We start from the raw sequence: 21,762 nt of genomic DNA on the forward strand, positions 1-21,762 counted from the left end.
AGTTTTATTTATGATGCCAGTGAGCCTGAAGTGGTGGTCTGATATCTGGAAATCTGATCTTACTATCTGGGCTTTTGCTTACAGTTTGGCCCCCCCACTTTGAAAATGTCTCCTGCGCCCCTGGTGTTTTGTGAACAACCACTGAGAAGAAGTGAATTGTTACACTTTTTTTTGTTTGTTTTTTAAAAGTAAGTTTAATCTCCGATTCTGCCAAATCATTCAGTTGCTGTAAAAATGCTCAACTGTTTTCTTCAGGACTTCAAAGAAAATGTTCTGCACACTTACGGTCGAATGGAACGCACTTGAGGTTTTTAGTGGTGCTTTCTGTGTGTTAATATTTTCTTAGACTCCGCTTTTGACAATTCTTGTGTAAGACTCCCTTGTGTAACTTCTTTAGACAAAACAAGAACAAGGCCTTGGACACACTTATACACAGACATTTGAACATCTGATCTCACTTATTATATTTCTTAATATGCCATATATGGTAGGTGTCGATCTTTGAGCACTGTGATTGGACAGCCTGGACATCGGTGATGATTCTGCTTTAAATACGACCCTTCTTCATTAATAAACTTGATGACTTTGAGTCTACCTGAAAATGAATCTAACAGGGTGTCAAAAACTCACACTCCCTTTATGATATTCTGCTCTCTAGATATGATCCGTGTGAATCCTTCAAAGTAAATCTTCACCTATTTTATCTCGTCATTTCAAGATTTGAGGGAGAAAACAGAACAGCTTCAATAAATATATTTATTTCAGGATTAAACCGTTACACATTCAGGTTATAATGAATGAGACACAATAATGCTGAGTAAAGGTCTGTCAAGCTGAATTATGCTGCCATTCCTGTGTCACTCCTGCATAAGTTTATCGCATTCGCCATCCTTCACCTTAAAGATTCCAGTTCCGGAGTTCCTAAAAAAAAAAAAAAAAAAAAAAAAAAAAGATTAAAGTGAAAATGAAAGTTTGAAAGTGATTCTAAACTGTTTTTAAACCTACAGTACTTTGTTTAAACTCACATCATGGCAACACACAGTTTGCATTCATTGCCGTATGTTTTTCCATCAGCTCCACACACAGGTTTATAGATGTCTCGGCATCCGCTAGACGAGTAAGCCCTGCAGTCAGGCTGGTCACAAAAAGAAAACACAGAGTTATTTGCAAATGGAGGGAAGTAATTCTACTGCCGTCACACATTCAGATTATAACGAAAGAGACATGAGTACAATAATGCTGAGTAAAGGTCTGCCATTCCTGTGTCACACCTGTAGAGGATGATCACATTCACCTTCCTTCACGATTAAGATTTGAGTATTTGAAGCCCTAAAAAAAAAGAAAAAAAACAAAAAACAAAACAAAAAAAAGATTAAGGATTAAAGCTTTAAAGGGACTCTAAACTGCTTTTAAACCTACAGTATTTTGTTTAAACTCACCTGATGGCAATACACAGCAGACATTCATTGTTGTATGTTTTTCCATCAGATCCACACTTGGGTTTATAGATCATTGTGCATATAGACGGGTAAGGCCTGCAGTCAGGCTGGTCACAAAAAGAATCAACATTGAGTTATTTGAACATGGAGGGAAGTAATTCTACAGTCTTTATTTACTCACCTCTCTCACTGCATCAGATACGGCCACTGTTTGTGTCAAGAAGGAAAAACAAGGATTAAAGTTTATCATGATATGGCAAGAGGAAATAACATACACATTAACTTCTTGTTTTGCTTATACAATGAAAGTCTAATGTTGTTTTGTTGGATAAAACACTATTTAATAATTTTTTTTAGTGAACCATCTCTTAAATCACACTTAAAAATGTCTGAAGTGACTTAACCCTGTGGGGTCTGAGGATTTTTGGGGCCCTGGAGAAGTTGACATTCCCTGACATTTGTGCTTTTTTCAGTTGTTCATAAACATATTAATGGAAAAGATGTCATTACACTGTATTCAGCACAAACTAGGCTACCAGAATATGTGAGGAACATGTATGTAGGCTATGTTTGTATTTTTGAAGGAATAATGTTTATGTGTGGCTATTGAGAAAAAAAAAAAAAAAAAAAAAAACTTAAGTCACTGAAATAAGGCCAAAAATCAAATATTAAATATGTGTTCACAAGACTTCTGGGTATTGGAGGTTGTAGACTAGAGTTTTTGGTTCAAAATGATGTAAAAATTATCCTGCCTACTCGTTCATATAAAACAATATATTGATTTAAATTTTGTAAGACTATTTGTCAAGACACACAGTATGCACAGAGGTGTTAATCTTCATGAATAATGCGGTGATTCACACCTGAGAAGACAAAGACCCGCCTAATGACCTGCATAATGAGCCGTTTCAGTCAGGTAGACAAACCCTCTGATAACAGGATCATATCAGCTGTATTAATGTTAATATAATGTCCACTCTTGACAGACAAAAAAAACCTTGATTTTTGTGATCTCATGCATGCACGTATTATTGCACATCATGTGAAGAATTTTGTATAGGCCTATTATAGTTTAAATTACAGTACCAGTCAAAAGATTGGACGCATTACTATTATAATGTTTTTAAAAGAAGTCTCATGCTCATCATGCTATATATTAAAATACAGAAAAATATTACTACAATTTAAAATAATGGTTTTCTATTTTAATATACTTTATAATGTATTTCTGTGATGCAAAGTGTCTGAACATTCATGTTACCTCTATGGCATTTCATATAGACTTTTAGCTTAAAAGCATGCACATTTGGAGAAATATTGATGGATTCTCATATGTCTGTGCACATTTAATCCACAAATGACTATGAAAAACAGGCATACCAGGAACTAAGAGGCTTCCAGAGATCGCAATAACATGCAGATAAATCACTCTCTCTCCTCTCCACCTACAGCTGGTGTGTGGTGAGCGCACTGGCGCCGTTGTAATGTGGCTGCCGTCGCGTCATCCAAGTGGATGCTGCACACTGGTGGTGGATGAGGAGAGACCCCTGATATGATTGTAAAGCGCTTTGGGTGTACAGTTGTACATAGGAAAGCGCTATATAAATGCCTCATTCATTCATTCATTCATTCACTCAGAATTTGCATCTGAATAGCGCTTCCTCCGTGGGCGTGGCAGCATTAGCGGATAATGGGCTGAATCACGGGCGTCTGACATGTCTCTTTTTTTTATACACATTACATAAACAATTTGTTTTCGATTTGTCTTACACGATTTAAAACCTGACATTTCAACGTTTCTTTAGACATAAGTCTCATTTTTGTGTCATTAGTATTCACTAAGTTACAATTCATTTTCTGAGAACTATCAGATTGGAGTTAGTTTAGAGGGAGACGAGAGATCACGCTTCATGTTAGTTTTCTTTATTTTGCAAAAAGCACAATGTGTTGTTTTTACTCAGTGCACACAAATAAAAGACATTCTATAGTTTCAATTGATATATTACTTCTGTCTTCATGACAAAAAAATGACAGAGTATTTTAAAGGGTTAGTTCACCCAAAAATGCAAATTCTGTAATTATTTACTCACCATAAGTTTTACAACCGTAAGACCTTCTTTCATCTTCAGAACACAAATTAAGATATTTTTTAATATCATAAAGCCACTGTACTCACATGAACTGATTTAAATATGTTTTTAGTACATTAATGGATTTTGAGAGAGGAAATGTCATTGCTGGCTATGCAGGCCTCACTGAGCCATCGGATTTCATCAAAAATATCTTAATTTGTGTTCTGAAGATGAACAAAGGTCTTATGGGTGTGGAACGGCATGAGGGTGAGTAATTAATGACATTATTTTCATTTTCGGGTGAACTAACCCTTTAAGTTTGTTTTGCTGCAATGTGAAAAAAATCCTGCAAAACGTGCCGGTGCGTTTCTCGACTCCAGTGTTAAATCTTACACATTTTTTTATTTGTCCTACTTTAACAAAGGTGAATTAAGACTTTATGGAAACATGAAACTCTTCATTATGAAGCAAAACTATCAGTATCAGTGTATATTGCAGGTTCTCACGTGACAAATGATCCTAATATCAGTTTTAGTGAATGAAATCATGATATTACTCACCTAGGACACAGAGAAGGACGATGACTCCACGTGCAAACATTGTTCCTGACTTGAGAGTGAACTCACTAAAACTGACAATATGATTTATATATCAGTGCTGTATCCTCCTCTGAACACAAGTAGTGCTCGCTGCAGAGCAAAATGACCTCCAGCTGCACCTCTTTAGAGCTCAAGGATGGAGATTAACCTGTTTAGTGGGTGGAGAGGAATGTGGGAGCGGACAGGTGTTTCGAGATTTTCGGTTTCCGAAGGTGGAGCTTACATGAATATTCATGAGTTTCCCAGACATGCACAGACATGATGTATTGCTGTTCAAAAGTTTGATATTAATAAAATTATTTGTTTAGGCTCATCAAGGCTGCATTTGTTTGATCAAAAATAGGCAAAAACAGATTTGTTTTCTGTTTTAATATATTTAAAATGGCTGTTTATTCCTGTTACTCCAGTCTTCAGTGTCACATGATCCTTCAGAAATCAATCTAATATGATGATTTGCTGCTCAAGAAACATTTCTATCAGTGCTGAATGAAAGTGGAAACCGTGATTTTTCAGAATTCACAGAACAGAAAGTTTGAAAAACAGTATTGAAATAGAAATCTTTTGAAACATTAGAGATGCCTTTAAAAAAATCCTTGTTGAATAAAATTCATCCTTGTGAAATTAATTTCTTTAAAAAATAAAACTACAGAGATTCCAGACATTTGAATATTATTTTAAAGCAAATGCATTTGTGCAAATAATTTGGGGGCCACTGTATGTAAAAAGAATGTTTTGTTGTTGTTGTAAAAAAAAACATTGTTTTAAATTAAAAAAAAAAAAAATTACATTAAAATTCAAAGCGTGGTAAAATTGTGAAAATCTTAAAGAGTAAAAATGTCATTTTTTGATCTGAGAATAGCTTTCTTATTTGTCATATTTTCGCACATTAAGGGACTGCTATGAACAAAATATCATTACTGTCTCACAATATCAGTTCACTCCATCACACGTTATACCAGCATCCAGTAATCAAAAGCAAATCAAGGCCATAATCCCATCTTTATTCCAGGATTTGTATGTTTTGACATAGATCAAAGATAGAATAGATAGAATATATACGCCAAAACTCATTTTGGCGTGCTTATGGTACGCAGTTTTTCGCATGCATATGATACGCAGTTGCTGGCGTGTATATGATGCGCTCTTGGTTAGGATGGGGGTGGGGGTTTCGTATGTATAATACGCCATAAAGTGCGTATCATATGCATGCGATAAACTGCGTACCATAAGCACGCCAAAATGAGTTTTGGCGTAGGCTATATATTCTACGAGATTACACACTCGTACTATTGATACGCATTTTTGTGTGATCGGGCTCATAACACCGGTTCTTTTTTAGCGAACCGGTCGAACCAGTTCACCAAATTCGAAATATTTCAGGGGTGCAAACTCAGGAATGAAAAAGGTGACAAAAACACGAGACACGAGAAAAAAATGTTTTAATTATGTTGTGGTTATGATAGTAAAGCTGCATTCGTTGGGAAAGTAGTATATTAGTAGTGTTATACTGTGTTTGGAATAATAATTATGTTTGCAAGCGTTAGATTTGGTGAAAATAACACTAACAACTTTAAATCAAAAAAGTCATGTCAGGCTAAATAACAGTTCCAAGCTTGACATATTACTGAAATATTGAAAGTTTAAAATAAAATTTATTTAATGATGCCATAAGGATTTTATATATTTTTTGATACCATGGAAACTTCATAATTCTTGTCACCAATGTCAATATCACAAAAACTACTAGCCTAAATAAATAAAACTCAAACTCACTGAAGACAAGTAAACAGTTAGTGATGAAATAAGAATAAGATGATAATTACAAGCAATAGGACAAAACACTATAAATAGCCTAATAAATGCTACGCATTGTAAATTAATCAAATGTATAAAAACACTGCATATTCTTCATTGTGTAAATTAAATAAAGCCTATATTTACTCTTATTAAAGTTACAAAAGTGGAATTGTCAAGCAGTGAGAGACTTTTTTTCTCTTTTGTTGTTTGATTAATATGAATGACAAGGAGTCCTGCACGGGATAAACCCGCACCAGCAGTTATTAACAGCACACCCGACCCGATATCCGACAGAAACGCTCATTTTAGCCCGTACCCGACCCGACCCGTTTGACAAAAACCGCAACCCGACCCGCATTAAATTTCCTACATAAAGCAGACAAAAACCAGCAATACAAAAAAACAATAAAATCAACATTAGGCATTTTATGTTGCTGCATTTAATTAAACATTGCATTAAACAACACAAGTAAAATAATAAAACAACTAAATATTTTAGCAGATTCACTGTCTCTTCTGAAACTCCTCTGCGCGAGAAATATTCTAAAACTTTTATTCAAATTGTGAATCTATATTAAATACATAAAGCGAGCAAAGCGCGCTCCCTTTAACCCATTTGTGCCCACATTTTTCTGAATGATTTAATGCATATAGTCCTATTAATAGTGTCATATGTGAACATGTTCTGCATTTATTTTCCCCAGGTTTTTTTTTTTTTTTTTTTTTTTTTTTTTTTTCTTAAAAAACGTATTTGAATGTATGGCAACTATAGTTGCCGGTGGGCAAATATGTTGTATGCACCACTTCAATGTAAAATTTGAATGGGAGGATAACATTTATGCATCTAACTCAAAATAACTGCTTTCAACAGATCAACAGATCAATCAAAGTCGAAGAACATTCGATGCGAACACAAAAAAGCTGCATTTAGCTTATAATCTCTTGAATATGAAACACAACAAACAACAAATCCGTTTGTTTTAAAGTGGTGAACAAAGTGCAGAACAAAGTGCAGCCATTAAGTTGCTCCAACAGAGCATTGTGAATCAAAAAAGTTAAATTACATTGTTCATTAGAAAAAAATACTCCTATATGTGACCCTGGACCACAAACCCAGTCAGAAGTCACACGGGTATATTTGTAGCACTAGCCAACAATACATTGTATGGATCAACATTATTGGTTTTTTTTTTTTCTTTTATGGCAAAAATCATTACACTGTAAAAAATGAATCATGGGTCTTGTAATTTTCATTAAAAAAAATAACGTGATAATTAAATATAATGGGTACATTTCATTATTGAAATTGTGGTTTTGTGTTTGATAGAATATATTAAGAAGATTTCACTAATAAAACCAAGAGATACGTTTTCCTCTTTTATTTAAGAAAATGTGTGCAATTTTTAGGCTTAATTTGAGTAAAATAAACTAATAAAATTAAGAAAAATTTCACCGATTTATTTTAAGAGAATTGGTTCAATTATGCGGTTAGAGACACCATTTGAAAGTGAACGGCAGTGATCAGAAGACATTTTTGGCGGAGGGGTCGAACGTCAATCACATAAGAGGTAAGCTTATAACTATGCTTCTCATTATTTCTTAAAGCTCTTTCATAGACCAGTTATGTTCACTCTTGTTCAGTAGCATCGCTGAGGTCGCATATTTTAGTTGTCATGCCGATGCCTATAAGGCAAAATAGATGAGATGAGTTGTCTTAAATCAACGAAAACAAATTATATGACTTGCGAAACTGTGAACGATTGTCTTATCTCCAGTGTGTACAACACCACCACATGCTTGTGCTGTGGCTAGAATATTGATTGCTAAAATAAATCGTCGTCAATGTGCTAACGTTATATTCTCCATAGGCCATCGGTAAGCTTGATATTGGGAAGATTAATAGATGTAACTTTTTAAACCTTCAAATTACGTCTTTCGAAATATAATAATGTATGACAATTTAAAAATAATCTTCTAGAGAAGAGTAATAATAATTAAAAAAATATATAATAATACAGATGGCACGATGTAATATTGCGTTCATACTCGAAGCCAGATGGCGCCCTCTCTTGCAGTATTCTGTACGCGATGTCCCAACTCGTTCATAGAAGTAGACTCTCCCGCAAATATCCTCGACCTCGTGTAGAAATTCTCTGGCTAAAACGCTAAAACCATGACTAAAACAGCCAGCAGTCGTGACCATGATCGTGAAGATATTATCTTTTTCTGCAAACCATCTCGGGTATGTTTATAAGAATATAGTGTATTTTTAATGTAATGTTAAATTATGTAGTATATCATACCAGATTACAGAATATGTATCGTAACTGTGGAGCAAATTTAATCTGTAGCATTGCGATTTATAAATTAATTAATTTGAAATATAACTTTGTCAGACATGTTTTAGCTGCATTGTGTTTCTAAACCTCAACAAGGTCAATTTAATTTGGTTATTAAAAATACATTTTATGAAAAATAATTTCTAAAACATTTATAAGACAGCCTTAACTTTTTTTGTATTTGTTTATGATTCTAATTACAAATTGAAGCAAACTGAAATGTTAAAATGAGACCACATTAGCCTTCTAGCCCAAAGGCTTAATAAACTAACTTATATCTATTTTAATTTGGTATGCTATAAGTTTGTGTTAAAGGGCGGTGCAGGTTAACAGATTATTGTAATCATGTTTGAGGTGAAAATATCTAATTGAACTGAAATTAATTATAACTTTTAAAAATGTTGCAATTAAAAAGGTTCATTATTGTACATTACACTGACATTTTACACTTGTTTAAAAAAGTGTAAGCTTTGCATAAATAAAATATTCTATAATTAAATTTTTTTTTTCTTTACAGATCAACGTGAGGCTCCTTGTAGCAGTGTCTTAAGCATTCAGCAACGTGAGGATCCTTGTAGCGGTGTCTTTGTAAGCATTCATGTATTTTCAGTGCAAGTGGTGCCTTTTGAAATCATGGTGTGGCAGTGCAAGGTTTGCCAATTGACAGCATCTTCAAAAGGAGCTCTTTTGAGGCACTACAGACTACAGCATGAGCCATTTACCCATAGCCATACTATACCTTGCCCACATTACAATTGTCCATGCTCTTTCAAGACGCATGGTGCCCTTCGCACACATCTAAGTAGGAATCATTTAAATGAAGACACTTTGGAGCCAGGGGCAGTAATTTCCTTTAACTGTAACATTTGTAATACACCACATTCTTCTGAAAAGGACTATTTTCAACATTTAGGTCAACACCTCAGGAGTTACGAAACTGTAGAATGTGTATTTTCTGGGTGTGATTTTAAGACAAACGTTTATGGGACTTTTGTGACACACAAAAGCAGAAAACACAATCCTCATTCTACCAATGATTTTAAGGCTGAGGTGATTGTGTTAAGCAAGTCCAGGCATCATTCATTTGCTCCTGATCCACACTGTCAGGATTCAGAAGGAATCACTGGAGAAAGCGATGACCAGATTCCAGATGACCAGATTCCAAACGTGTCACTAACAATTCTTAATAAATTAGCCCTGTTACTGTTGAAGCTGGAGAGTGTTTATAATGTCTCTGCTAGATGTATTGATAATTTGGTAGGGGAGCTCCAGTTTATTTCTTCTCTGACGCCATGCCAAGATGTGCGAAACATTGTTGATTCAAATTTAAGAAAGAATAACTGTTTTCTCAGTGAAGATAGTATCAGTGAGTTCGTTGATGAACTTTGTAAGGTTAACCCCATAAGGACAGCACTAGATGAAAAAGGTCCCCTTGGCACTTCTTTCAAGAGAAGACAATATTTTAAGGACAATTTTAAGGTTGTTGAACCTGTGGAATATATTTTGGATGCTGCTGAAAGTAGATCCTATCAGTATGTACCTATTCTCCAGACCTTGCAACAGGTGTTGAATAACAAGCACATAAGCTTGGAAACATCTCCACAGTGTTCAAGTGTCCCATCAACATTCGACTCTTTTGTTCAAGGCAAATATTTCACTGAAAACATTTTTTTTGCCGAGGATGAGATGAAAATATCTCTGATATTATATGTTGATGACTTTGAGGTGTGCAATCCACTTGGAACTTCCAAGAAAAAGCACAAAATCACTGCAGTTTATTGGCTTTTGGCAAATATGCCACCAGAATTGCGATCTGCTCTTACATCGATACATTTGGCTGTTCTCAGCAAAGCTGAAGATGTAAGGAGATTTGGATATGATGTCATCTTAGAACATCTTTTGAATGACCTTTGTACATTGGAACAAGAAGGGGTTTTTATTGCTAGATACGGAAAAAACATCAAAGGGACTGTGCTTAATGTTGTAGCAGACAACCTTGGTGCCCATGCTGTTGGTGGTTTAGTTGAAAGTTTTAATGCAGATTATATCTGTCGATTCTGCCTTGGCCACCATGCTGAATTCCAGGAAAAGGAAGTGAGATCAGGTGCTTTTCCTCCAAGAACTAGAGAAGATTATGCAAGCCATGTTCAGACTGTGAATGAACATCCTACACTGACCCATTGCTATGGTGTCAAAAAGGTTTGTCCGTTGACCAACAAACTGAAGCATTTTCACTTTACTACTGGCTATCCCCCAGACATAGCCCATGACTTATTTGAAGGTGTCATTCCTGTGGAGCTAGCACTGTGCCTCTCTGTTCTTGTAAAGAAGAAATATTTCACTTTAAGTGAACTCAATGAGGCAATTGCTTTATTTCCCTACAAATGGACGGACAAAACAAATAGCCCTCACACAATACCTGAAAATTTTGCCAAACGTCGAAGTGTAGGGGGCAATATGCATGAGAACTGGGCTCTTATCCGACTTCTGCCATTCTTGATTGGGTCCAAGGTACCTTTAGGTGAACCTGCTTGGCAAATTCTCATGACTTTAAAAGACATTGTTGAACTGGTCGTGTCACCTGTCCACACTGCAGAAACTATCGGTTATCTGGACTCAAAAATTTCAGAACATCGGCATCAATTTCTTGAACTTTTCCCACATGAAAGACTGCTCCCAAAACACCACTTCTTGGAGCATTATCCTCAGTTGATTGAGTGTTTTGGTCCAGTAGTTGGACTTTGGACCATACGTTTTGAATCTAAGCATAGCTTTTTCAAGCGTGTAGTGAGACATACGTCAAATTTCAAAAATGTATTGCTGTCCCTTGCTACAAGGCATCAACTAATGATTGGTTACCACTTGCATGCCAGTCCTGAGAAGACTTCATTGTATGTGAATAAAGTTTCCAATATGCAATTGGAGCTTCTGCATGTGGATGTACAGCAGGCCATAAGAAACATTTCAAATCAAGCAAGTGTCCCTTTAACCACTTCAGTGACTTACTGCGGAACAGTATACAAAGTGGGGATGATTCTGCCTTATGGCTGCACTGGAGGTTTACCTGACTTTGCTGAAATTATGCAGATTGTCATTTTGGACAAAAGTATTAGTTTCATTGTTAAGACTTTCAGTGCTTTGTATGATGAACATCTGAGATCTTACTATCTTCAGTCAAGTGGGGATGTGCGTCTTGTTGAGTTTAAGGCACTTTGTGATTGGTATCCTCTGGCCGCTTATTGTTTAGGTCAAAACCGCTTGGTCACACTGAAACATCATATCTGCTGTTCTTATTAAATGGTCAGGCTGAGCAAACATTAAATGCCTGACTGCCTCTTGTACAAATAATGTTAAGCCTAAGATCCATGAATACAAGAATGGCAATGATGGAAAGTTACGACATTGGATTTTATCTACAGATATCCCTAAATGGTTTACATTTTGTGGTTTGTAACTTTAGGTCAATAGTTGTTTGGTTTTTTGCTCTTACTTCATATACATATATATATATATTTTTTTTTTTTTTTTTTTTGACTTTCAGATGACAGCATGGACCCTGCAGCACTAAGAGTTCTTATTGAACAGGAAATCAGGAAGTTAATCCTTCCCTCAGGAATCCCAAAAACTTTGGATGAACTGAGGAAAGCTGTTAAGGAGGAATTTAATATCACTGATGATTTCTCTCTTCAGTATAAAGATGCTGACTTCAACGACTTCTTTACCCTTACATCCACTGACCAAATTCAGCACAAAGATACTATCAAAGTTGTATTCTCTTCTCCCATTGTTCTAACACTGTTTGCAGAAGGTGAAGGAAACCTCAGTGCCAGTACATCACTGTCAGCAGATGAAGAATCTTCTATTTCTACTGCATGTTCAGTTGATGACGCTGTCCCATGTGAATCCACATTCACTTCTTCTGTAGAAACAGTCATCATTGCCCCCCCACAAAGTACCACAAGCAGGTTGCCATGGCCTGATGACTTCCCTATCCCATCTTTTTCTCCAGAAGTAGAGATGGTGCTCAAAAAGGCTATGGAGAGTTACAAGACAGATGGTAGCCTTCTAAATGTCCAAACTGTGAAGAGGGATATCAATGAGCATTTAGTTAAGGCTATGTACACCTACACAGCATATCCTTCTGGGATGCAGATTGCAAGTGTGACTGAAGCACTGATCCGAAAATACCCATGTCTGAAGGAACCAGGCTCTTTATCTGGCTTTCATGGCTGGCAAATGAGCCTGAAGTACAAGATGGCTGATTACAGAAGACGACTCAGCAAGTTTGGTTGTCCTGAAGTTGCATGCAACACATTGAAAAAGAAGAACCCTGAGGACAGGAAGCCTGCCAAAAATGTCAAAAAACCTCGTAAGGCAGAAGTGAATTATCTACCACCTTACCCAGCTGGGGAAAATCAGGAAAGTTTGGAACAAGAGAGAGTTGATCTACTGACTGAAGTGAAAAAGAGGGACAATACCATTGTGGTCAACGAAAAAATGTCAAAAACCTTTGCTCTCCGAAGACATGAGGTGGTTGAACTTTGTCCCAGTGTTGCAGAATTCAAAGATCGCTGGCCTGCTCTATTTGACCTTCTCCAGGTAAAAAAATTGTCATGAAACACCATCACAGACAAAAATGTAGTTATGTGCTGAACATATCCATAGTCAATATTTACCTGTTTTATTTATTTATTTATTTTTTTTCAGATTAATGAAGAATTTAGGAGAATCACCACTCTGCACCTAGAACCAAAATTTATGAAGATGTTGGACTTCTACACTCCTAAACTTTTGGCCATATTCACTTGCAGAGGAGGACTACTGGGCCGGACTTTAAAGGAGAAAATTGAACCCATGATGCAGGTACTTTCATAACATCAATTATTATTATAAAAAAATTAAAATAATTTGGGTGACGCTAATTTACAAACTTTTGTCACATCAGAATCCTGATAAAAACATCGACATGATGAGAGACGTTGTCCTCCGTTGCTTGATTTTTTATCTGGGTGAAAAAGAGGATGACCTCATCCAAGAGTACAATGCAAGTGACTACAATTATTCTATATATTTATGGTGTTTTGAGAAATGTATTTGTACATTGTTTTTATTTAAAAAAAAAATAGAAATGCAACTTAAACAATCTTTTTTTTTTCAATTAAATTATATAAAGCTAATGTGAAAATATTTAACACAAAATAGATTTTTTGTCAGCCACTATATGAAAAAAGGTAACACTTTATTTTGATGGTCCACTTTAGACATTCTACTGACTATAAGTAACTGCAACTACATGTTAACTAATCTATTAACCCTAACCTAGCAGTCTACTAATACTCTGAGTTAGTTGACATGTAGTTACTTACAGGTAGTAGAATGTCTATAGTGGACCATCAAAATTTAACCCTACCCCTACAATAGTGTCACTAAATGTAATTTTAATTTATTTTTTTCTTCCTGAATACACCCTCTGACATTGCTGAAACTGTACTTATGTTATTGTGACAGTCTTTGTGGTCCACTGAAACACAATATTTTTATGTGTCAGTGATTACAAAGAAAATAAACTATAATGGTTTGCTTGTAGTTGTCTTTTTAAGCTGTTATAAGATTTTTTATTTTTTGAAAGTGTTTGTTTTACAACGTACACAAATTAACTTTATAATTATGGACAGACTTCTAATGAGATGGACAAGATAAGAATACTTATTTAATGTTTATTTTACAGTGTGACAATGGAGATATCCTGCAGCACATAATGAAAATTGCCATCTGCAAGAGGGATTATCAGGAGGATTTCAGCATCATCTTGGAGGGGGTGCAAGTCATGGCTGGCTTGGAAAATCTGGCAAGAGCCTGTGCTGTTCTTCTTGGACTCACATATGCACTTAACCTCACCTACCCGAAAGAACTTAGGCACACTTTTGAGGCCTTTCAGAAGCTCTTCTTGGAACTGGATGTTTGCAAGTTTTCACCAAAAATACTAACACTTAAAAACAAACTCATGACTTAGATTGAGACAATGCATTATTACCAAGTTCTGGTGAAAAGTAAACTGCATTGATTGATGAACGTTTAATATTGTTCTACATACAAGCTTTCAGAAAGTACAAATGTTTTACAAAGTCTTGCTACAAGTTATTCTCAAGTTTTAGTCCATAATGTGACTTTTCTAACAGAAAAATGTTGCATACAAATTTGTATGCACAAGTTTTACAAAATGATCTTTCTCATGGAAAATGTTGGCATTTTTTAATTTTATTTTCATATCTTAAAACTGCTGACTTACATTTTATACAGATTTGTTTTATTTGTGCAAAAAAAAGAAAGATTAAAAGCATGTTTGATAACAAAAAGTGCATTATGTATTCATTATTATCTTAACCTGAAAAAAACAGTAAATGTTATAATTAAGTAAATTTCATTCATACAAATGAGTAAATTCTGCTTGATTTATTTGTGAGACAACTTAAATTAAAAAAGCACATTCCACTAATAATATTAAATTCATCATGTGCCATAGGCTAAATAATTTAGGAATTTTTACTTAATTTATTTGGGTAAATTTCACTAAAAAAAACAACCTTAAAATCTACTCAAATATAATACGTGTAATATTGTTACCATAATTTTTTTAAGCAGATAGCATGTAATATTTTTTACAGTGTAGGATATTAAGTAAAGATCATGTTCAGTCAGTTGCACCGAATTGAGTTGGAATAGTCTGGCTATTGGACCCAAAGTCCACCCGTGCCAACAGCGCGTCCGCACCCGACACGAAAATAAACTTTGGCGGGTCCGTCGGGTACCAAAAGCCGAACCAAAAACCAGTTTTCATAGCAGAGGGCTCTCTGAAATTGTACAGTTTGTCAACTGATAAAATTTTGTAGGCTTTGCATTCACATGTGCACCCCTCGAGCCTGAAACCCCCCACATAACAAATCCCAATTTAACCCCTGCACTGTAAAAAAAAGTCAAAATAATTTTGGCAGCGGTGGTTGCCAGAATAATTTTGTAAAAAAATACAGAAAAACTGTAAACACATTTACAGAACACACTGTACATTTTACAGTATAAAACTGTAATTTACAAACAAGAAAATTTCATTGTAAACCAATAAATTCAACAATGCACACTACTACTAAAATCTGTTTTGTACCTTTAACATATACTGACAACCACCATAATAATGCAGGTGGTACAAGAGAAAGACAAGAATCAGAGTTCATCACAAGTAGCTTTTCCACAAACTGAATATACTAATATAAAGAAGGTGCAAACGCAAAAACACCATCATGGTAACCCACAATAAACTTTCATTAAACAACAGAAGATGTAACATAAAACCATAATATACATAACTGAAAACAAAAACTACTAAGAAACACGATTATTTAAACAAAATACTTTCAAATGTGGAGTGTCACACAGGGAATTGTGGGAATATCAGTTTACAGTTTTTGACTGTAAATGATACATTGATTTGTTCTTTTTTACTTCTAAAAATTTTATATAATACAGGAACTTACTCTTACAGAACTGATAAACGGTTATACTCTAGTATACTTTAGTTGTACAGTACTGGGTGAAGTAATTTGTTTATAGTTGTTATATTAACACAACAACTATATAAATTACCACAACAAATTTATTCAAGTAGCTACTTTACTATAGTATGGTTTAAAAGTACTACAGTATTTACTATAATAGTATTTTTGCAATAGGCTATAGATAACATTCCTCTACTTTCTATATAAAATATCACTCTGCACTGGATATTAAAGGATTAGTCCACTTTTAAATAAACTTTTCCTGATAATTTACTCTCCTCCATGTCATCCAAGATGTTCATGTCTTTCTTTCGTCAGTCGAAAAGAAATGAAGGTTTTTGAGGAAAACATTCCAGGATTTTTCTCCATATAGTGGACTTCACTGGGGTTCAACGGGTTGAAGGTCCAAATGTCAGTTTCAGTGCAGCTTCAAAGAGCTCTACATGATCCCAGACGAGGAATAAGAGTCTTATCTAGAGAAACCATCTGCCATTTTCGAAAAAAATACAACCGTTTATGCTTTATAAACACAAAATATCGCCTGTAAATAAATAATGTAAATAATATCATTACTAAATGTTCATTCTTGAACATATTAATAAATGTTAATTTCAAACATATTTTGGGCTCATTTTAGGCAAGCAATTTAATTTTTAAACAATAGGCTAGCCTAGTTGAGTTAAATAAAACTACCCAATCGCTGGGTTTGTCCATTTTCAGCTCAACTTGAGTTGTTTTTAACCCAACATTTTTGAGAGTGTAGGTAGTAAATAATACCCAGTAAATGAAAAACAACTCTCTCTTTATTACTTACACAACGAGACACTTAAGAGATAAATATATTCATATTTTCATAGATCAGTCATGTTTTCAAAAAATGCGTTTCGATGCTCTTGCATATTGTTCCATTTTAGAACGCATCAGTGACGACATGCACTCGCGATCGTCTTCATTAGCGCCAGCAGAATCCTAGAGACAGGATAGATATGAATACAGAATCTCCGACGAGGGTTTATAGAGGAGTAGAAACACCTGTGAGAGTCGCGAGTCTTCAGAGAAAACTCGCGCCAGTTTAAAGAGAAAAAACGATAAAAGAAGCACAGTTTACAGACCATACCGTGTCCCGATTTGACAAATCTACATCGGACATTACTTTGTGTTCCACCTAGGCGGTGTAGACATGAGCCAGGAGGATCCTGTAGAGAACAGCTCAACAGGTGAGATCCAAATCACTTTTATAACCGAGACATATCTATACAGAACATGTTCCTTGAGCTCCAGCGTTGAAGTCGCAATAGTCTTTTAATCCCTATTGTGTCATATATCCGAGTGAAACTGCTTCTCGAACAAGAACAAATGTTGGGCGGGGCTTGATTTTGTCCGTGGGGAATTGATTGGATGGTTGTGGTTTGCTATTGGTGGATCTCATGTGAGTGACAGGCTGCCCTGAAGAGATGTTATTCTTTTTTTTTTCTTTTTCTTTTTACTTTTCTCATTTTTTATTTACACAACAAGCAACATACATACTAACATATCAACACAAACAACAACACAGCCTGCATATACACAGATACTGTGCTTTTTCAACATGTGTACAAAAAAAAAAAAAGAGAATCACATCAGACAATCAGCAAAACCTGACATCAGCATCGTTTCGTCCACATACAGTTATAATTGGTTTTGGAGATAATTTATGAAAGGACGCCACATGACAGTGAACTTAGACCCGGAGCCCTTTAAATTAAGTCTTATCTTTTCCAAACTCAAGAATTGTAATACATCTCTGGCCCACTGTTTAAAAGAAGGAGGAAGGGACTGTTTCCAATTAATCAAAATCAAGCGCCTTGCCAAGAGAGAAGTAAAGGCAATACAGTCCAATTCACTTTTGAACTAAATAAGGCTGTGTCTGGCACAAATTGAAGAGCTATGGATTCTATATATAGCCTCATTCCATTCCTCGTCCGTCAGGCAGATATTAAGGTCCAGTTGCCAGGAATCTCTGTGTGCATTAACAGAAATGGATAATAATAATGTAAGTTTTATGTATAAGCTAGAAATGGTGCCTCTTTGCTCTGGGTCATCAGGAAAAAGTTGATCAATAGGATTTGGATCGGGGAGGGAAGGAAAAGAGGTTAAAATTCTTACGTGTAAAATCGCGTACCTGTAGATATCTAAAACAATGGGCTTTAGATATTTTAAACTGACTTTCTAATTGCGAAAAAGATAAGAAGCAGCCATCAACAAAAAGATCTTTAAAGGTTAAGATACCTTTTTCTTGCCATAGCAAGAATGCCTGATCATTCAGAGGCTGAGAGAATCTGTGATTTCTGGCAAGAGATGTGATTCTGATTCAAGGTTACCAGGAACATGAATTTAAAACAGTAGTGATGTGCTCTGAGAGAAATAATTTACACAGTGGCGACACACAATCAATATTGGAATTTCTTTCAGAACAATTTTTTTTGATGATGAATGATAAAAACACTGGCCAATCAGAATCCACTCAACTTTTAAGAGCTTGAACATTTAAAGCGACAGAGGCCCTGTCCTAAATGGCACCCTAAACACTCGTGGTCTTCCTACGAGTCCGCACTTTTGTGGCGTAACGTGGAGCCATAGACTGTAAAAAAGATGAATGACACAATTTTGCTCTCTTCCGTTAAGTGAAGCAGAACAACTCATTATGTTGGTGTGAAATAAACAGTTCTGGAAATTAAAGTTAAAGCTCCAATCTCCTCCCGAAGATCCAGAAAAAAGTCTGTTGGTGCTTCAGTGACTACTTAACTCAGAGAAGCTCTCAATCATGACGTCAAAACCCGCATTTTTATAGCATCAAATAACTAACTGAAAACAAACTTACTTAAAGAACAAACACTTGAACTAACATCAGCGTGATAAAAACTGCCTAAAATGACAGAAATCATCTTTGGAAAAAAATATTTGACGTGTAATTTGACTGTTTCGTTTGTTTCACGTCCCATTAGATTATATGGAGAGGGCGGGGTTTATGACCTATATTGCATCCACCCACTTGGGGGCGATCGAGACGCTTTAGCTTCACTTTTCAGGACTTGTGTGGCACACTTGGGCGGAGCTCGCTCTAGTGCTCAGCAAAAGTGTGCAATCGAAGGCGCATATTGACCGCAAAGAGCACCATTCTGAAACCTAAAAATTGACAAACGGGACACCCTACTGTCTCGTGGACTTAACGGACACGCGGCAGCCATTTTAAGTCCACAAGACCGAAAGTGCATTTGAAAGCCCTGTCCCAAGTGGCACACTTTATAGAACTTTCGGTCTTGTGGACTTACAATGGCTGCCGCGTGTCCGTTAAGTCCACGAGAGAGTAGGGTGTCCCATTTGTCAATTTTTAGGTTTCAGAAGTGTGCTCGTGAGCGCCCCCTTTGCTGAGCACTGGTGCGAGCTCCACAGCAGACTTCAACCCGACAGTCTATGGCCCGGTTCCAAATGGCACCCTAAACCCTCACGATCTTCCTCTGAGTCCGCACTTTCGTGACGTAACGCCACTTTGACTGTCGACTGCGCTCGTGAGCACACTTCTGAAACCTAAAATTGACAAATGGGATACTTTACGTTCTTGTGGACTCAACGGACAAGCACACATGGCAGCCATTGTAAGTCCACAAGACCGAAAGTGCATAGAAGTGTGCCATTTGGGATGCGGCGAAAATGACGTTACATCACTAAAGTGCGGATTCGTATGAAGATCACAAGTGTTTAGGGTGCCATTTGGGACAGGGCCAGACACAACCACAATCTTATTGTGCATTGCTGTGAACGTTAAAGCTATCATTATAGTTATCTTTATAGTATCACCACACTTGAACTTTCGTATGTGAATGCAGAATGTCTTCCTGCACTTAAATGTCAGCGGCGCTCAAAGACTAGTGTGACCATATGAGTATTATGGTAAAATGTTATTTTCAGTTAATCTGTGGTCAGAGATGTTTCTAAAAGTTGTGCTTTCTTTCATTTTAGAAAAACGTACAAGTCCCCACAAGACAGGAATCCGTTTATTCTTGCACAGAGCACAGAAGACTGTGGAGAACGGCTTCCTCCACTTCTGCTGCTGCTGCCAGGACTCAGTGGAGTGTTTTGTGCCTCCACCTTCTAAGCCACATTACGCAGGTTTAGAGTCCACAGAAACACAGACTGAAGACACTACACCTGGCTCGGACGTCACGTGCATCTCTGAGCAGCGAACCGAGAGCCTTAGCGTTCAGAGCAGATGTTCGGATTTTGTGTTGCCGGGTGAAGTGCCTGTCGAGATTGTTCTACACGAGACCAGAGCCAATATCACTACAATCGACATCACATCCATTGGCGAGGACAATGTAGAGAAGATTGACAAATGCATACATTGGAAGAAGACTCGATCATTCTTCCGGAGAGCCCGTGAGGCTCTGAAGCTGCCGTTACTCTGCGGCGGTGTGGACGCGGTGGAGTCTTTGGTGCCTCTAACAGACTCGACAGACTCTACAGAAGCTCAGTGTGGCGACTCTACACAAACACTAGACCTTGAGGAGCTGAGCGATGGGACGTTATCCGGTTCGGAAAGCATCCCAGATACGATGCTGCCAGGTGACGTGGTTTTTGAGCCAGCAGAGGCTTCAGGTATGATGGAGGCCTGGCTTGTGGAGATCATTTAATTTGAGGTCAGAAATGTTCCTAATAATTGTGTTATCTGCTCTTCTTTGTTTTAGAAAAACCTACAGAATGGTCTGTGAAGGAAAGGATCTGTTATTGCCTTAAAAAAGCTTGGACAGGTATAAAGCAGCACTTCCTCTTCTGTGGGATCACCTGTGCCAGATACCTCAGACTAACAGCCGACTCGATCTGCAAGTGGCGCTAATGCTAATGATGAGCATTATTCAACTGTCGTGGTTTGAGCATGCCCAAAAATAATAAATTATAATGGCATCATTTACTTTACAGCAAAAACATCCTGATTCCTGAAAGAGCTTGTGTATTTTGTACTAATCCTAAACTGAGTGAAAGAATATCACAGGGTATCATAATCTGAACTTTTAAAATAGAATTACAGGCATTCTTTTTAAAGACCAAAAAGTGCCTTCAATTTTGCATTATGTGTAACGCAGTTCTAAAGACTATCTATAATGTTCTTGTGGTAATATAAATATAATGACTATAAAAAAGAGTAAAAGACAGTCAATGTGATGAACGGGAAACTCAAGCCTCTCACGTGAGCGCGTCACACCAGAACTAGAAGAGCTCAGACCAGTCCTAAAAGGTGCAGTAAGCAATTTCTGAGAAAAACTGTTGATATTTAAAAATAAACCCAAACAAACACACCCCTCATTGCTTTGCCCCCAAAATGCATGAACATGCAATGCAGGAGTGGATGTCTCGTTATCATAGCTGAATTGAAGCAAACTAATAGGCTTGTTTGAGATGAGCAAATTCTGCGCAGAACCAATCACCGGTGATCACCGCGAGATGCATGCTGGTTAGAAATGTGTCAGAGGGTGGGCCGCCTTGCTCTGATGTCATGCCGACGTGTGTCAAAAACCTCTCGCGAGGGCGAGGCGGACGTGTCGGATTCTGCATTCGAGCGCAGTTGCTCTCCACCGACTGCGCTGACCAAAAGCACGATGGGAAACGGCTTGCTGTTGCTGAAGTATTGATCTGATTTAAAATGTTTGATTTTAAAACTCTAATATCATGTTTTTATGTGTAAAAATAATGTGTGAATATTCCCAAACTCTCTGACACAGTGATCTCTCTATGGGTTATGTGAACGTTGTCATTTATAAAAAAAAATATATATAAAAACATATCTATAATTAAAGTAAAAATGATTGATATACACATCTTTCGAATGGAAATAAACAACAAGTACTCTGGGTGTATTGTTCGTTATGTTTATTTTCATATAAAAGCAACAGAACTTAAATTACATCCAGTTTATCAGCAACACAACGCAC

At 36.5% G+C, this 21,762-nt stretch overlaps 4 protein-coding genes across 12 annotated transcripts in view; 2 read left to right on the plus strand and 2 right to left on the minus strand.

Moving 5' to 3' along the window:
• Positions 1 to 21,762, minus strand: part of LOC125258832 (ovoinhibitor-like) — a 301,375-nt gene that overhangs the window by 22,600 nt on the left and 257,013 nt on the right. The gene's annotated exons all lie outside the window — the stretch shown is intronic.
• On the minus strand, positions 743 to 4,344 carry LOC125258840 (ovomucoid-like). Its single transcript, XM_048176005.1, has 6 exons — positions 4,072 to 4,344; positions 1,621 to 1,646; positions 1,440 to 1,546; positions 1,272 to 1,329; positions 1,026 to 1,135; positions 743 to 921 (listed from the first exon to the last, which is right to left on the minus strand). Exons 1-6 carry the CDS (start codon positions 4,109 to 4,111, stop codon positions 858 to 860), a joined length of 405 nt encoding a protein of 134 aa, XP_048031962.1. The 5' UTR covers positions 4,112 to 4,344; the 3' UTR covers positions 743 to 857.
• On the plus strand, positions 7,167 to 14,602 carry LOC125258831. 2 transcript variants are annotated; one of them, XM_048175974.1, is made up of 6 exons: positions 7,167 to 7,475; positions 8,764 to 8,834; positions 11,788 to 12,845; positions 12,954 to 13,109; positions 13,192 to 13,290; positions 13,975 to 14,602. In XM_048175974.1, the coding sequence occupies exons 3-6, from the start codon at positions 11,796 to 11,798 to the stop codon at positions 14,257 to 14,259; spliced, it is 1,590 nt and encodes a 529-aa protein (XP_048031931.1). In that variant the 5' UTR covers positions 7,167 to 7,475; positions 8,764 to 8,834; positions 11,788 to 11,795; the 3' UTR covers positions 14,260 to 14,602. The 2 variants fall into 2 exon arrangements, with proteins under 2 accessions (XP_048031931.1, XP_048031930.1); XM_048175973.1 differs by lacking the exon at positions 7,167 to 7,475 and adding an exon at positions 7,519 to 8,149.
• Positions 16,580 to 21,158, plus strand: LOC125258834. 2 transcript variants are annotated; one of them, XM_048175992.1, is made up of 3 exons: positions 16,580 to 17,013; positions 19,796 to 20,398; positions 20,521 to 21,158. In XM_048175992.1, the coding sequence occupies exons 1-3, from the start codon at positions 16,977 to 16,979 to the stop codon at positions 20,667 to 20,669; spliced, it is 789 nt and encodes a 262-aa protein (XP_048031949.1). In that variant the 5' UTR covers positions 16,580 to 16,976; the 3' UTR covers positions 20,670 to 21,158. The 2 variants fall into 2 exon arrangements, with proteins under 2 accessions (XP_048031949.1, XP_048031947.1); XM_048175990.1 differs by having other exon boundaries at positions 16,630 to 17,013; positions 19,796 to 20,431; positions 20,521 to 20,766.

This window comes from Megalobrama amblycephala, linkage group LG23, assembly GCF_018812025.1.
Source record: "Megalobrama amblycephala isolate DHTTF-2021 linkage group LG23, ASM1881202v1, whole genome shotgun sequence".
Classification (NCBI taxonomy): Eukaryota; Metazoa; Chordata; class Actinopteri; order Cypriniformes; family Xenocyprididae; genus Megalobrama; species Megalobrama amblycephala.